The 14,454-nt window shown below is 38.7% G+C and overlaps 1 protein-coding gene across 9 annotated transcripts in view; it reads right to left on the bottom strand.

Annotated features, from left to right (window-relative positions):
- The window catches only part of CHL1 (cell adhesion molecule L1 like), a 134,818-nt gene that overhangs the window by 44,395 nt on the left and 75,969 nt on the right, over positions 1-14,454 (bottom strand). For all 9 annotated transcript variants that reach the window (XR_011740745.1, XM_065846060.2, XM_065846058.2 and 6 more), the window contains 5 exons: positions 12,939-13,128; positions 10,846-10,951; positions 9,061-9,251; positions 2,105-2,227; positions 851-1,021 (listed from right to left, as the gene is read on the bottom strand). Coding sequence is in view for 8 of the 9 variants with exons in the window: in XM_065846060.2 (XP_065702132.1) it covers positions 851-1,021; positions 2,105-2,227; positions 9,061-9,251; positions 10,846-10,951; positions 12,939-13,029 (682 nt within the window). In the remaining variant the exon portion in view is untranslated. The remainder of the gene's footprint in view (positions 1-850; positions 1,022-2,104; positions 2,228-9,060; positions 9,252-10,845; positions 10,952-12,938; positions 13,129-14,454) is intronic.

A 14,454-nucleotide genomic window follows, 5' to 3' on the forward strand; every position in this document is an offset into this window, starting at 1 on the left:
TGCTATAAGTTGCCTTAGTTCCACCGGCTTCTGTTGGGCTTTGCTGATTTAACACAGCTGAGAGCATGCCTTAAAAGGCTTGATTTTTTTTTCCTTGGATATTTGTATTCTTTTCCTCTGTTTCTAACACTGAGACCTATATACCTCATGTATTCAGTAGATTTACACAGCTGGAATTAGTAGTTTTATACCACAGTGTGCAGGTAATATACACAAACAAATGCACATGCATGGTGATGGGACAGCAAACCCCACATTCTCAGGTGAGACTCAAGGGCAGGAGCAGTACCTGCAACAATTTACCCTCAGAGCCTACAGGAATACAGAGACATTAAAATAAATAAATAAATGAGATTTGATTTTTTTTTAATTTGATTTCCATTCCATTAAGGATATGGAACATTCCTATTGAAGATCAAGGTAGCCTGCAAAGACCTGGAAAACACCATCCTTCCCAACTGCGTTGTTACACCCAGATCAAACCAGACCTGGACCCAGGAAGGAGGTGACCACATGAAGTCCTCAAGACCCTAGGAAGTCCCATCTATCATTGACTCGCTGGACGGCAAGAAGAGCAGCTTTTCCTAATGCATCATTGTCTTTCGCTGGGGGGAGAACAGGAGGAAGAACAGAGCACTTTTGGGGCCCAGCAACTGCAAAAAGCTTTTATTGGTTGAATTTAGCCCTTAGAGTAAGGTTAATAATGCAGGGATAAGAACAGTAACGTGCATATTCTTTGGAGAGAATTCCATCAGAGACACAGGGCACACACATCTACATTTGCTGATGCCTGGGGAGTTGAAAAAGGAAAAACATCAGAAAACAAGAAACTACTTATCCGCAGACTTACAACGGGAAACCTTGAGTGTCATTGGCATTTTCTGTACAATCGTCCTTAGTGTTGGAAATGCTGCAAAGCAACAATAATCACTTCGACTGTCATTTTCTTCCACATTTGCAAAGTAGAGATCTCCCTTAAGGCTCATGGAGACCCTTTCATCTTGTGGAATGTGCTGCAAATCTAGCAAGAAAATATAATTATGATATGGTAATGATACTGAGCAGCTTCACCAATATGACTACTAATGCTCTCCTATCATGTTTGCTTCCAGATACTGAACATAACTTTGATGCAAAAGAGGCACAAGGCCCAGCATAACCAATGAGTTATTTAACAATATTCAACATATGATTGATAATAAATATCTTATGTATATTTATATAGAAAACATATGAAAAATAATTAATAATTCGAAATTGATAAAAAAAAAATACTCAGTACAAAGTCCTTGCTCAGGTCAAAGGAATTTTCCAGCACCTCTCCCTGACGCAAAGGACTGTAATGATTACATGAAGGTCACCGTTTACTCATGTCCCCACAGCCAGCCTCCCAAGCACTTTACTCTTCTGTAACTACAGATTACAGCAGGAGAGTGTTAGTAGGAACTAAGGTTGCTGTACTGCCATGTTGTTGATCCAGCCAAATTCAGGTCTGTGCTAAATATGTATGTCAGGAGTAGAGAGGCTGCTTTCCAAGATCAAAGGTTTAACCCGACACGCTGTCTCTGCAAGTGCTTGGTCAGCTTCAGAAACAAACCCTTCATGTCATGAAGGCAATCCACGTTACTGTGCTTCCCAAGAGCCAGAAATTCCTTCAGAACACAAATGCTGAAGAATAACATGACAGAAACCCAGAAGGAAATAATTATTACATACCTGACATTCTTTTTCTTAGTATCATAAATCAACTATTAATTTATGAAAAGAGAAAAATAGTAATGATAGTATATTGACCCATTTTATCATTTCTGTTGTTAACATAGTAGTCCTTGTTACTGGTAGACTAATTAACTGATTTGCAAGCTTTCTGATAACTCATATTTAATAATATATTGTGCCAACACAGTCTACAATTTAACTTTTTGCTATCTAAAAACTTATCTTCATTCTCCATTTTTCAAATTTGTTTTTCGGTATCCTGATCTTTTTGCTGAGCACTTGCATGATTACCATGCCCATCAATTATGAATCTCTAATGAAACTGCTCTGGAAGACAAATGTTTTGAGTGTCCTCATATTAATTATGTAGAAATTGTTTACTTACCAATATTCATCCAATAGATATGCAAAGGTGGGATGCCTTTTGGGGGGTTACAGTGTAAAATTACAGAATCACCATGCTCCACATCCAGGGGCTCAATTTTTTCTTTTGGGAATTTTGGTACACCTGTACAAAACCAAAGATGTTCCTCTTTTATTTTTACTTCTTGAAATTTTGCCCTTTGATTCTCCCTTAAATTAGTTCTTAACAAAATATTTACTTTAACATAATGTTTTGAATTTTCTGGTTTTAGGTACTATTATTATTTACAAAGTGATACAGAGTAATAATGACTTTTACTAAGAGTAGAAAATCTCTGTTAGCATTCTTCATTCATAAAGTGCACAGCATGTAGTATTAAAAGTCAGGCAACTGAACGGTGGTGGTGTCTGTGATATCCATGAGTTTTACTGAGGCTTTATTTTACTGCCTTTATTTTCAAACTATTTCTATACTTCATTTATTTGTACCATCTGGAAAGGAGAGCTCAAAGCCACAAAGAACTGAAGCTTGAGGCTTGGATGGGTGTAGGGGTCCCAGGCTCTTCCCCGGGGATCAGAAACCGGTCTGGAAGTGCAGTATGTTCTCGGAAGTCTTGGCTAAAAAGTGGTTCCCAAGTTGCCACTGCAAGTCAGTGCAGGTGAGGACAGACATCAGGCAGCTATTCTGCCTTGTGCCTGGAGTTGTCCCAATTCTTATCCAACTCCAGAATCAGATGAAGCAGAAATCTGGTTCAAAGACTATATTGCTTCCTCATCACCTCAGGTGTAACACCTCTGCTGTGCAGATCTGCAGATTTTCTCAGCAAGCTTGTTCTTCTGCATGCAGAAACAGCATTTGCACTAAAGAATACACAGGGTTGCACAAGTGCTACACTATTTGGGCTTAAATATGATTAAATAATTAACAGATCAAGGATTGTTTAATCACCTAGAGCATCAGCACTGATGTCAGTAGACTGTTCAAAGCCTGAAACACACTTGGTAAACCTGGCCAGCCTCAGCAGCCCAAAATGTAACCGCAGTGCATCCAGGTAGAGGGGATGCAGAGCTGGGCTGGAGCCTGCACCAAACCAAGCACTGGGAGGCTCCAGCTCAGAGATTATTGCAAAGAAATTAGTCTGCAAAATGTAACCACTCCTTATAGGCAGATGTTTTCTGCTTTCATTCCAGGCAAGTTCAAACTAGCGAAAGTTTCAGTTGAGGCAATTGCATTAAACAGCAAAATTAACAGCAATTAAAGAGCAAAGGAACAAAAACATCCTGGCTGTGCAGAATAAACTGGCACAGCAAACATTGCCATCCTGGTGTTCAAGTCATGACAGGGAACTCTGATAGCAAATAAACGTTTTGAAACATCAGAGGTCTAGCAACTCCACAGGATATCTGCAGTGTCACATCACAGAAGTCAAAGAAAAGGAGGGTGAGAGGTGTTGGGTCAGGACTCTGAGGAGACTTTATACATTGTAGAATTAGCAAACATAAGAATAAGCAATCATTATAATGCTGGTTGTCTGAATGCAGATTGTGAATAGATGTTATCTCCAGGAGGATTATTAACGTGTTGTGAATTCTTAGAGGCAAAATAGAGCTAATGAGCATTACCCACTCTGTAGATGAAATTTCAGATAATAAAGGAAACTATATATTAAATTCCAATCTTTTCAACAACCTATACTCTTCAGGTCCTGGAAAATATATCTACTGATTACTGGAGAAGTGGAACATTTTCCAGTAGGAAAAAGCCAATTTATTGATCTAACACTTATTCATTCCCAAAAGCACATCACTCTCAACAAACCTATAAGAAAGCTGGATCAAATGAAGAATAAGAGATTTCTGACGAAGACAACTAAAGACATCAGCAGATAGACTAATAGTGAGATCACTCATCTAGGACATTGGACACACTTGTTCAGATCCATTTTCTGCCTCATTTGGCACAACTAAATCTGAGTCTCCAATATCCCAGTTGGGTGTCATAACCACTGGCCTTCTCAGTCAATTTCTGTACCCAATAATTACAGAATTATACAAAAAGATAGCAATGTGCACCAGGAGACAGTGAAAAACCACGGTCTCTATGACATTAGTTGGCAGCACTGGCATTCATCTGTGCATGACCCATATGTCTGCCTTTGGTCTCTGACGAGGGAAGCAGCAACTTGAATCTCAGTCTCTAACAAGTACTTGAGCTACAGGGGGTTGGGTCTTCTAGGTTCTTCCATGGTGTTTTGTTTTGCTTTGTTCATTATGAAAAACATTGAAATACTTTGATTTTCCCTTCAATACATAACCTAGAGTGTTTTGAACTCTTGAAGTATTGCAAAGGAGGAAGACTCAACATATTGCAAAGGAGAAAGACTCAACTTTCACGATAAATTCCTGAACCAAACCTTCTGACAAGATTTTTTTCTTGCTGGGGTCCCATAGGTCACAAAGATTAGAAAAATAACTGCTTATGGATTCTGCATGAGCAGATTTATTAAAACTAAGAAGCTAATACCACATTAGACTTTAGCACTTGCACATTTGTCTTCAGTATGTACCTACAGCAATTCTTTTTCCAGTGTTCCTCTGTTTTAATTAGAAGATATTCCAGAATCAATCACAACTGATTTGTGGCTGATCACAGAAACTATCACAGCTGAATTAAGCTCGAAAATATCATATAAGATTAATTGTGTCATGAAAGTGTTTAATACTGTATGGAGTTATCAATGCAGCACATGAACACTGTAAAATTTACAACCAATTGATCTCTTTGCAGCGATACCATAAAAATTGTCATGTCAATCTTTCATGAAATTCCCCACACATGGATATAATGAGAGGGGACAGAGAATTCAGTGTAGCTCCGAGTGCTGCATCTCACATATCCATAACACAGGGAAGAACATTATTTAGTGACTGAGAAAGGCTTGCTGAAGTGCCAGCAGGGTGGCTCTCATGACACAAGCAAGTGTTACGTATGAAACAGCCACAGGGAAGATGAAGAACTGCACACCTGACTTCTATTCTGGAGACATCTTCTAAAAGCCCACTGTGATATATAAAGCTCTCAAAATAATCTTGGGAAAAGCTTCACTGCCCAAATATTATTTCCTAACAAGGTTGCAGTGTGAACGCTGTACAGCACTCAAAAAACAGAATTAGAGTGCTTTGATAGTGTGTAAATCATGAAAACGGAAGATTATTGAAGTCCAGAGTCATTTGTGCAAGGAACCAGGCTGTCTAATCCCTGGGGTGACTCAAAGTTTAATGAATGAACTGTACTTGAGATTAGGCTGCCATACCACTGGCATATTAGATTGACTGAGAGAAATTTCAGAAAGAAGGCCAGTTCACTCCTTCCTACTTATTATCTGTTCAGAAAATGCAGTATTCCAACAAAAATCAAACAGGAGGGAGACGAATACAGTGCAATATAAAATCCTAAGTTCGAGTTCAGCAGTATAGAGTCAGAAATATAGCAACCAGAGATGGGGTACTCCAGTCCCCAGCAGGATTGCTTCAGATTTGCTCAGGTACCTATTAGCACAATTTGTCCTACACCTTAAATTTTTGTCCTGTTGCTGACTACAGTGACTTCACACAACTGTAACTGTATCCAGTATGGAAATTTATAGCAGTTCAGATGAGATCTGAAGCCATTCAATCTGATATTTGATGTGTTTCTGGGTAAAGTGCTAAGGGGTTGAAGGAAAAGGGTTTCTCCAGGTAACTGTAAATTCCTTGAGATCTCTGTGTTTGGTTTCTACCAGTATCTGGTATAAAATGGAAGTCAACTCATTGTGTTAAATCAGCAATTAACAAACATGTTTGGAAACTATTGTAGGAAAACATGACCCTAGATCAGGTTTGTTTTTATAACCTTCTCTGTGGATGCTGTTGGAGATGTGTCCTGGTCTAGATGGATGCTTAGCCTGACCCATTATATATATTCTTAAATTTTTCCATGTAAACAAACCCTTAAAGGATGTAAAAGTGAGGAAAATTAGAAATAGTCAAGAAATGTTTATATCCTGGAAATTCCCAGCTCTGCAGACACTTTAACTAGTAGCTAACTGGTTTGGTATACAGATCTGTAGCACGTGCAGTGAACAGCCCAACATGTCAAAGAATCATAAACATGACTTACAGTCACAAACTACATAAGTTGTACTGAAGACAGCTTGGGCAGCTTCCAATACTCATCTCAGTACAGCAATTGACATTCTGATTCATGTAGTATATGCAGTAGTTAAATCTGTAATTTCCATTGAAGCCTTTGAACTGTTTACAAGATAGGATCCTGCTTATTTATGGATTTTTTAATTGCTGCATTAAATTGAAAAAGTTAGGAAAGTCTGGCTATCAAGAAGACTGTGGCTGTCAGTGCACTGCCTCTCAAAGAAGCTTTTATGATGGAATCAGTGACAGTCTCTTTTCCTGTGTAGATCTCTGTTGCCCTATCCAAAATGATGGTCACTGGCAACAGTCAGAGTGATCCCAATGATTTAGATGCCCAGAAAAGTTGTCAAAGGTACAGGACAGTGGTTTAGGAGGCAAGAGGTTTAAATTTTATTCCTACTTCCTGCAAAGTCTTGGTGAGTTACTCTCTTTTGTTTTTTCTTCCAAAAAGGCTATACTGAATACCTTCACAAAGTGGGTTCCTGAGACCTCCTATTTTAGTATCAGCTCAATATATTTTAATGATCTCACACTATTCATGCCTTTTTTTAAATATTAATACAGGTTTTGCTTTCTTTGTGAATGCCAGAACTAACATCATTAGCATAGCATAGCCTGCTACCAGACTATTTTATGTTTGAGCTATGTTTCCATTCTCAGACCTTCAGTCTTTTAGAGCAAAAGCTTTAGAAATACTGAGCATAAATCCTAATGCAGTCTACCATGAAGAGTCTTTTACATCACAGTTAATTAAAGAAATTTAAACCGTACTTCTTCTTCCTCTGGCATCGAGCCTACTCAGTAATTCAAGCAACAGATTCCTTAAATACAGGATGAGGGTAGCTGAGGTCTGTGTTCTCACCATTCAAATTCATTTTCATTCTGCATGTATCTTGTACCAATCTGGACTTTGTAAACAATGCAAACATACGGAGATCTTCAGACCTCATTCTTCCCTGCTCTCCTTAATGTCACCATATATAGGGCAGGTGTGGTATTTTCATTATGTAGGTGACATTTAATGATGATTTCTGCTGACATTTCTGTTGCTTTCCTAGAATGACTACTGTGAGTAAACAGTGTTTTGTTCTCCTCAGCAATAATGTTATTTTCCTTACAGACCCTGTATTCTCCCTCTGCAGTGTAATTTATGAAAAAAACTGGCCTAGTCTGACTTGCTGGATTTTTCTTCCCTTCTTTGGCATAGTGACTTGCCAAGTAGCTTACATTCTACTTGAATACAGCTGGCAAAGTGCTACCACCTCTGCGTCATTATCATGAATGCATGTAGTGATCTCACATGTACCAGTCTCTGCTCCAAAACGTGTGGGTGAATAGATGTAATTTGTCCCAGTGTCAGTAATTGCCTAATTTACAGTGGATCTGTGCACCAGCATCTTTAATATTTTCCCTGTAAGCATTTATACCAAACTCTAAACGATACTGATATCAGACTAACAAACTCACAGTGGATTGGATGACGTTCACTTGAGCCTTCAAACATTTGTATCGGTTACTATTTTGCAGTAATAAGCTGCTATTTCTCCCATCTCACGCCTCAGCTTCCGATTTCATGTTCCTTGCTCTGACACGGAGACCATGTTGTCCTCTCAATTTCTGGGTGCTCACTCACTCACAGTTGCCAAGCTGAAATATCAGCCTTATGACTCTTAACAACATTTGCTTTCCAGTAAATGTTTGGAAAGTGAAAGCATTACATGGTACTTAATTCTTTATCAAGTGAATTTCTTCACTATTAGAAAGATCACTCCAACTCCAGAGTTTCCTCAAACTCACTAAGTGTCTTTTACAACACTTCCGCAAACTGATTTGACTCAAACCAATTTTGTTTTCTCTGACTTCCTCCTCCTTTATTGCCTATTACATTTTTATTTTTAATACACTTCTAACATTATTTCATTATCTATGCCATTATTTCTTTCATGAACAGTTAATATCTTTCAATAACTGTACTGTATTTCAATAACTGCAAGATGGTTATTCTGCCATTTTTCTGCTATTTGTTTTATCTCTCCAAATATTTTAATTTCTCTATTTCCATGAAGTGCTGGCATCAGCTCACAAAGAAAATGTCCCTGCCCAGATTAGGTAGAGAATTTAGCAGACTACAGTTGTTATCAATATTGATGCTTTCTTCTTTACAGAAAGAGAAAGGTGTTAGAAGTGGAAGCATCACAAGAGCAAATAGTGGCTTTACCCAAATACACATCAGGGAAGAATTCTTATGGGTTTTATGACAAAGACAAAGCAAATGTTTTATACAGGCATTTAAACAGTCAAGTCAAAGCAAATAATAATTTCTGTCATTGAACATTCAGCTCACCTAGGATTGCTATTAAAAAGTTCATACTAATTTACCCACCAAGCCACCCTCTAGAGGCAAAGCAAGGCAGATGATATTCAGAAAGCAAAAATAAATAATAAAATTCAAAATTAAGGTACCTGGGAAAATAAACACATAATCTACCTAGTTGTGTTTGTATTAAAGTTTGTAAGGAGTGCCAGTATTAGCACTTGGAAACCAGTAAGAGCCCACTGGTATTGTCTGAACTCGTACATTCAGATCTGCTCATTTAGATTTCTGTCCTCAAAATCAGGAATGAAATTATTTTTTCCTTCCAGTATTCACTGTATAACAAAAAAGCACATGTTACATATGCCTTACTAGCAACTAGTTCTTCTCCATTTAATTTGAGGAAACACAGTTTTTACAAACAAACAAACAACAACAAAATCACAAAACAAAAGCAAAGAAAAAGTCCTTACTTGGAACAATTAGTTCAATTTCTTCTGACATGGCAGTTCCCAGCATATTAGATGCAAAGCAACGATATTTCCCTTGAAAATTGGTGATGATTCCTCGATTTTGAATCACAAATGTTCCAGAGTTGTTAGATGCAACTATTCTTGGGTCAGATAATAAATCAAATGGTTTTCCATCCTTAGTCCAGTTAAAGCTAAAAAACAGTAAAAATGTTACAAAGGACGGGTCACAGAACAGAAAACACTACGGTACAAAACTAGTGGTAAATAAAAGGAAAAACTAGACTTAAAAGAAGAGAGTTGAATGGTAAATTGACCACTGTCCTACTATAACTTGTATTAGCTACTAGGCATGTCTCTCTTGTTGGACACTTTACTTCTGGATAACTGACTGTGACATAAAATAAGAATACAAAACTTAAGGCAAGGACAATAAATGAAAGAGACCATCTGTAAAAGCAAGAGCCACACAGTCAAAGGAACTAGAGTTTTGCAAAAAAACTGTCTGTAGGAGAGCTGGTAGTTTTGACTAGCAAGGACTGACAGGAGTTCTCACCATCTACAGGAGGTACCATGGTTAAACCTAAAAGAAACCAAGATAACTTGACTGAGTTTCTCCTGGTCTTGACATAGAATCACTTGTAGTTTTGACGCTAGTGGGGTGTGAATTTGATGAACCATGAAGTATTCGTCATAGTTCATGTATCTGGAAGTCTCAAATGGCTTGAAATTGGGCTAAATTGATTCTGAAGAAGAGACAGTTGGAAATTACAGTATAACATGCATTTAGTGAAACACATACCTTTTACAAATTTTTGCAGTGTTTCAAGAGAATAAATTAGTGTTAAAAGAAGTGTATGTTTTCACACTTCGCTGCGGCAAACTGCTTTGCGACTATGTGGAGAGGCATATGGGTTCCTATCATCTAACCAGCTCTATCACATAGATTTAAATATACTGGAAAACTTTTCATCAATCCACTGACAAATATGAAATAAAGGAAAACTACAAATCTCAATTAAAACTGATCAAATCATCTTGATATTAAAGTAACAATGGCTTTTTTTAAGCAAATTTAAATGTTGTTGGAAAGAAAAAAAAAAAGGTAGGATTAGAGTAAAAATGACATGCAAACCAGCTATTAACTTAGTCCACACACCATCCAGTGGTGAAAGTCTCAGGAGGAGTTTTTACTATGTTATTATTACATTTTTGTTAATCACATTTTCATTAAAAATCTTCTTTCTACGTTGATGTAAAATACATAAAGCTTATCTTTGGATATATATTTGAATAACTCCTTATATGTATATTTGTAACATCACCACGGCCATGATGATGTCAGGTACAGACAAGGTATCTGATAAAATGCAAATGTGATCTCTGAATACACAGTTAATTGTGCTTGGTATTTTTAAGGTTGCTGGGGAAAATGCAGAAGACCAGCTGGGACCTTTTAATTACCATTACGCACCTCCTATCTTTTGCAGCACAGCCCAGACAAGCTCTTTTAAATCATGGGCTGAACTCAGCACATGCTAGAGAAATGGAACATCAGCCAACAAGGAAAAGGCATGCTGGTATCCATTCATAGAGGGAGTAGAAGTGATTGAGCAACAAAAGCTGAATGGCCTAAATGGAAACAGAAACCTTAACCTTGCCTTACAATGACGAGTCAGTTACTGTACATCAGCTATTCCTCCCCTCCTCAAAACCAGAACAAAGTTTGGTAAAGGCTAAAAGCAAACTCAAATTCTGCTTACTTCTCCAGGTAAAAGTAGTACTCACGTGGGCTGTGGGTTTCCTCTAGCTTCACATGTAATTGTAAAGTCCTCATCAAAAGGGTAAGCAACTTGGGTGCGAGGTTGCTCCGTGATCGTTGGAAGCTGCACAACTGAACACAGATTGGTACTGGGTTAAAATGTCATTTAAGCAAAACTGTTCTCTGCTCAGGTCCTTTCTTTGAAAGGGACAATGTCAGGATTGCCTTACTCCCGGGAAGAGTGAGGCTTGCCTTAAAAAAAAAAAGGATCACCATCATCATCATCTTCCTGGCATTGACAATACTCTCTGCTCCCAAAACTGAACACTGTTATTGCCTTAGCAGGCAGAGAAAGGCTTGACAGTGCTCACTATGTCCCATCAGCCACCCATGGGCATCACCTGCGCATACTTCCACCTATGTCCAGCCCTTCCAGGGCAGAGGAGAGCTGGGGCCATGCTAAAGCTAAAGTCAAAGCATGGTTGTATGGACTGGTAAATTCATTCAGTGGTGAAGTTAATAACGGGCATTTTCATCCAGACACAGATTCACACACATGAAGTAGCAAACTGCTATCTCCATCCTGGATAAAATTGCCAGGAAATACATGGACTGCAAAGATGACTTTATATTCCCTCCAGGGTATGGTAGGGGAAGAGCTGTTACCAGTCACATGGCACACAATGGTGTTTCACTAACCTTTTTTTATTCTTTTCTAAGGGAATTAAAGTGCTGTAAATGTCTGTGGCATAGAGCCACAGGAGGGAGAATGCTCCCCGCAGCAGAGCTGGGGATAATAGGATCATCACATTGTTATAAACAGCCAGGAAGAAAATTAGCATCCTCTTTGGTTTGTCTTTGCTGGAGCAAAATGTGGTGTCTTCCCATATCATGTAGTCTCAAAGCTGAATACTTCCAAGCCCACCAGCTTCACTGATCAGACATAATTCCTTTTTATTAAAATATAAAATGCCTTATTAAAGCAAATTGAGAGCTAGATGGTTCCCCTGTGTAGCTACTTGAAAATAGGGGATGCCCAAACAGTTTGTCCTGTACTTTACAGTCACAGCTCCACTTTTGCTTTATTTAAACACAAGGAACCATTGTGGTGCCTTCCTTCCAGAAAACTGCTTTCAAATGCTGTTAAACAAGTTTAGATAGCTTTAGTAAAATATCCTGTAAACCTACTTGATTGACTTCTTCTTTGCAGCCAGGGCTATTGGCAGATTCCGGAGTGCTAACGGCTCACAGCAGGTCCACATGATGCCCTGAAACTGGCCCATGTCCTACTTTGAGGTTACAGGGCCCAAAGCCCTGTAAAGAGCCTGCATTTATTTTTCCTTAGGTTGATTGAGTTATTCATGTATTTACCCCACCGTAATTCATCCAAACCCCAATATTGTTGAGTTTTCCGCCCCCCCCCAGAAAAAAAACAGTCTGTAGTTTATAATCTTCCTGGTCCATTTATGTTTTAAAAGCACAAAGCTTGGGAGGTCTGGGCTGTAATCCAGACAGCAGGGTCCACTGGCTTTTATTGGATTGTCCCCTATGAGCTACATATTTTACACATATCCTGAAACCACACCAACCGTGTAAAACAGGCAGTTTGAATGCATCATAGCCAGACGGATAAAGGAGGTGCTCCCTGGGCGGTACACAACGTGTAGGAAATGCTTCTCTGGGGACTAATGTACGCCCTGAGACATACACCTGCTCCTCTTTCAGACTGAAACAGCAGGATGCAAGACAAGTAAGTAAGGGTATACGTACATCAAACAAGATACAGGGAGATTCAGAGCCAAAATGAGGAATTTATGTGAAGGACAAAACCAAGCCCTCGGAGCTACGTGGTGTGTTTGATAGCAAACACAGATATATGTTATTAGACAAGTTTACTGCTACATTTAAGCAGGTCTAAACAAAGCAGCTTACATTTTTATCACATCTGAATTTCCCAAAGGCCATGTTCTGGCAGAACTAAATTCAAAATGGAGCAACTGAAAAGCAGAATTTACTATTTTTTTTCTTCAGGGAAAGGTTAGAAAAGAAAAGGAAAAAAAAAAAAAAAAAGGATACCAAAACAAAACAGCAAAGTGTTCAGTAAACAGCTACAACTCACCTGATAATGGTATTTCAATAGCTGCTGCCAAACTCAATACAGAGAAAAATAGGCATATGGTGATCCCTTTTGTGCTTAATAGCATCTCCATCACTCTTCTCTAAACAAGGAGTCCAAATAGAAGGAGAGATACCTTATGCTTCCTCTCACTGTCACTTCAAATCAGATGTAAGGATGTGAAATTGAAAGTCTAGTAAGAAAAAGAAACAGCCATATTAGCTTGTAACATTAACTTGACTCTAACAAGGTTCCTAAATTAAAGCAATGCTTCAGGATTTGCAGCTAAATTGCAAATTTCACTAAGTGGTTCAACTTCCTGTCCTCTCTCCCTGCCTCCCGGCTTGGTGAAGGTCTATTAAATTTCTAACAAAAAAATACATGCACAAAACTACAAACTCATTATAGCACAGAAGTATAATTATTTTTTGTTTTGCAATTAAAAGTAGGGATGGTTTAAAAGATAGTATATTTGTAATCATTCCGGTTCATAAATTTTTGTAATGAGAGTTGTGTAAGTTGGAAAGTAATGTAACAAATCTAATGAGAGAAATTTGGTACACTAATGACCTTGTTCATAAATCTCATGTGTCTTTTATCTTTCATTTATGTTTTAAAAAGGACAAATCTAGTTTAGTTCATTAATAAGGGCCAGAAGATGAAACGTTTGCTTTTCCTTCATCATCCCAGTACTACTATACATAGGTTTTACACAATCCATTATACATCTCCTTAGGTTCTGTGTTACAAGGTAAAAATGTCAGGTGGCTTCCAAAAGGAGACATATTCAGCTCTAATGGGTGTTTAAGTGTAATTCACAGAGAAGTAAAGGAGAGAGAATTCTACAAGCATGTGTGTATGGAGGATTTCAGTCTTCAGCATAATTTACAATATCTCAGTGAAATATTAACCAGTATAAGGTACATTTTGTACCTGTGTATCTTCTAACACATAGCACTTACAGGACATCAGTCTCTAAAGAATTTAGACCTCAGTTGTCAAGATAATTTTGCAGGAGCAATTTTCAAGACAGAGCTACTATGATGGAGGTGAGAACCCAACCCACCAGCAGCCCAGCTCTGCATGGCACAGTGAGCTGCAAATCAAGCCACTGAGTTTACAAGCGGAGCCGTACAACCACAGCAACGCATTTCCAGACTAAGCCTGGCTCACATACAGCTCTTGTATCTTTGCACTCACCACCCGGTTAATCCAGGGATCAGAAAAGCAATCCCAGGATCACCGAGAGTAGTTGGCGTGCAGGAGCAGGCAGGAGGTGGGAGGTGGGTGGTGTGATGGGGATGCTGGCCCCAGCCCAGCACAGCTGGCTGCAGCTGAAGCAGAGACAGTGCACAGCCACGCAGCCAGCACATGCCAGTCCATGCCACTTTGGTCCTGAAGGCTGATTTGCCAGGCCTCTACAAGACACAGGCGTGAAGCAGAGATTTCCGTTTTATCCAACACACACCCTCTTGCATCAGCAGCCAGAGATGAGCAACAGGTTGTGCTGTGGCCCTTT

The sequence above is a fragment of the Patagioenas fasciata genome, chromosome 10 (genome assembly GCF_037038585.1).
Source record: "Patagioenas fasciata isolate bPatFas1 chromosome 10, bPatFas1.hap1, whole genome shotgun sequence".
NCBI lineage: Eukaryota > Metazoa > Chordata > Aves > Columbiformes > Columbidae > Patagioenas > Patagioenas fasciata.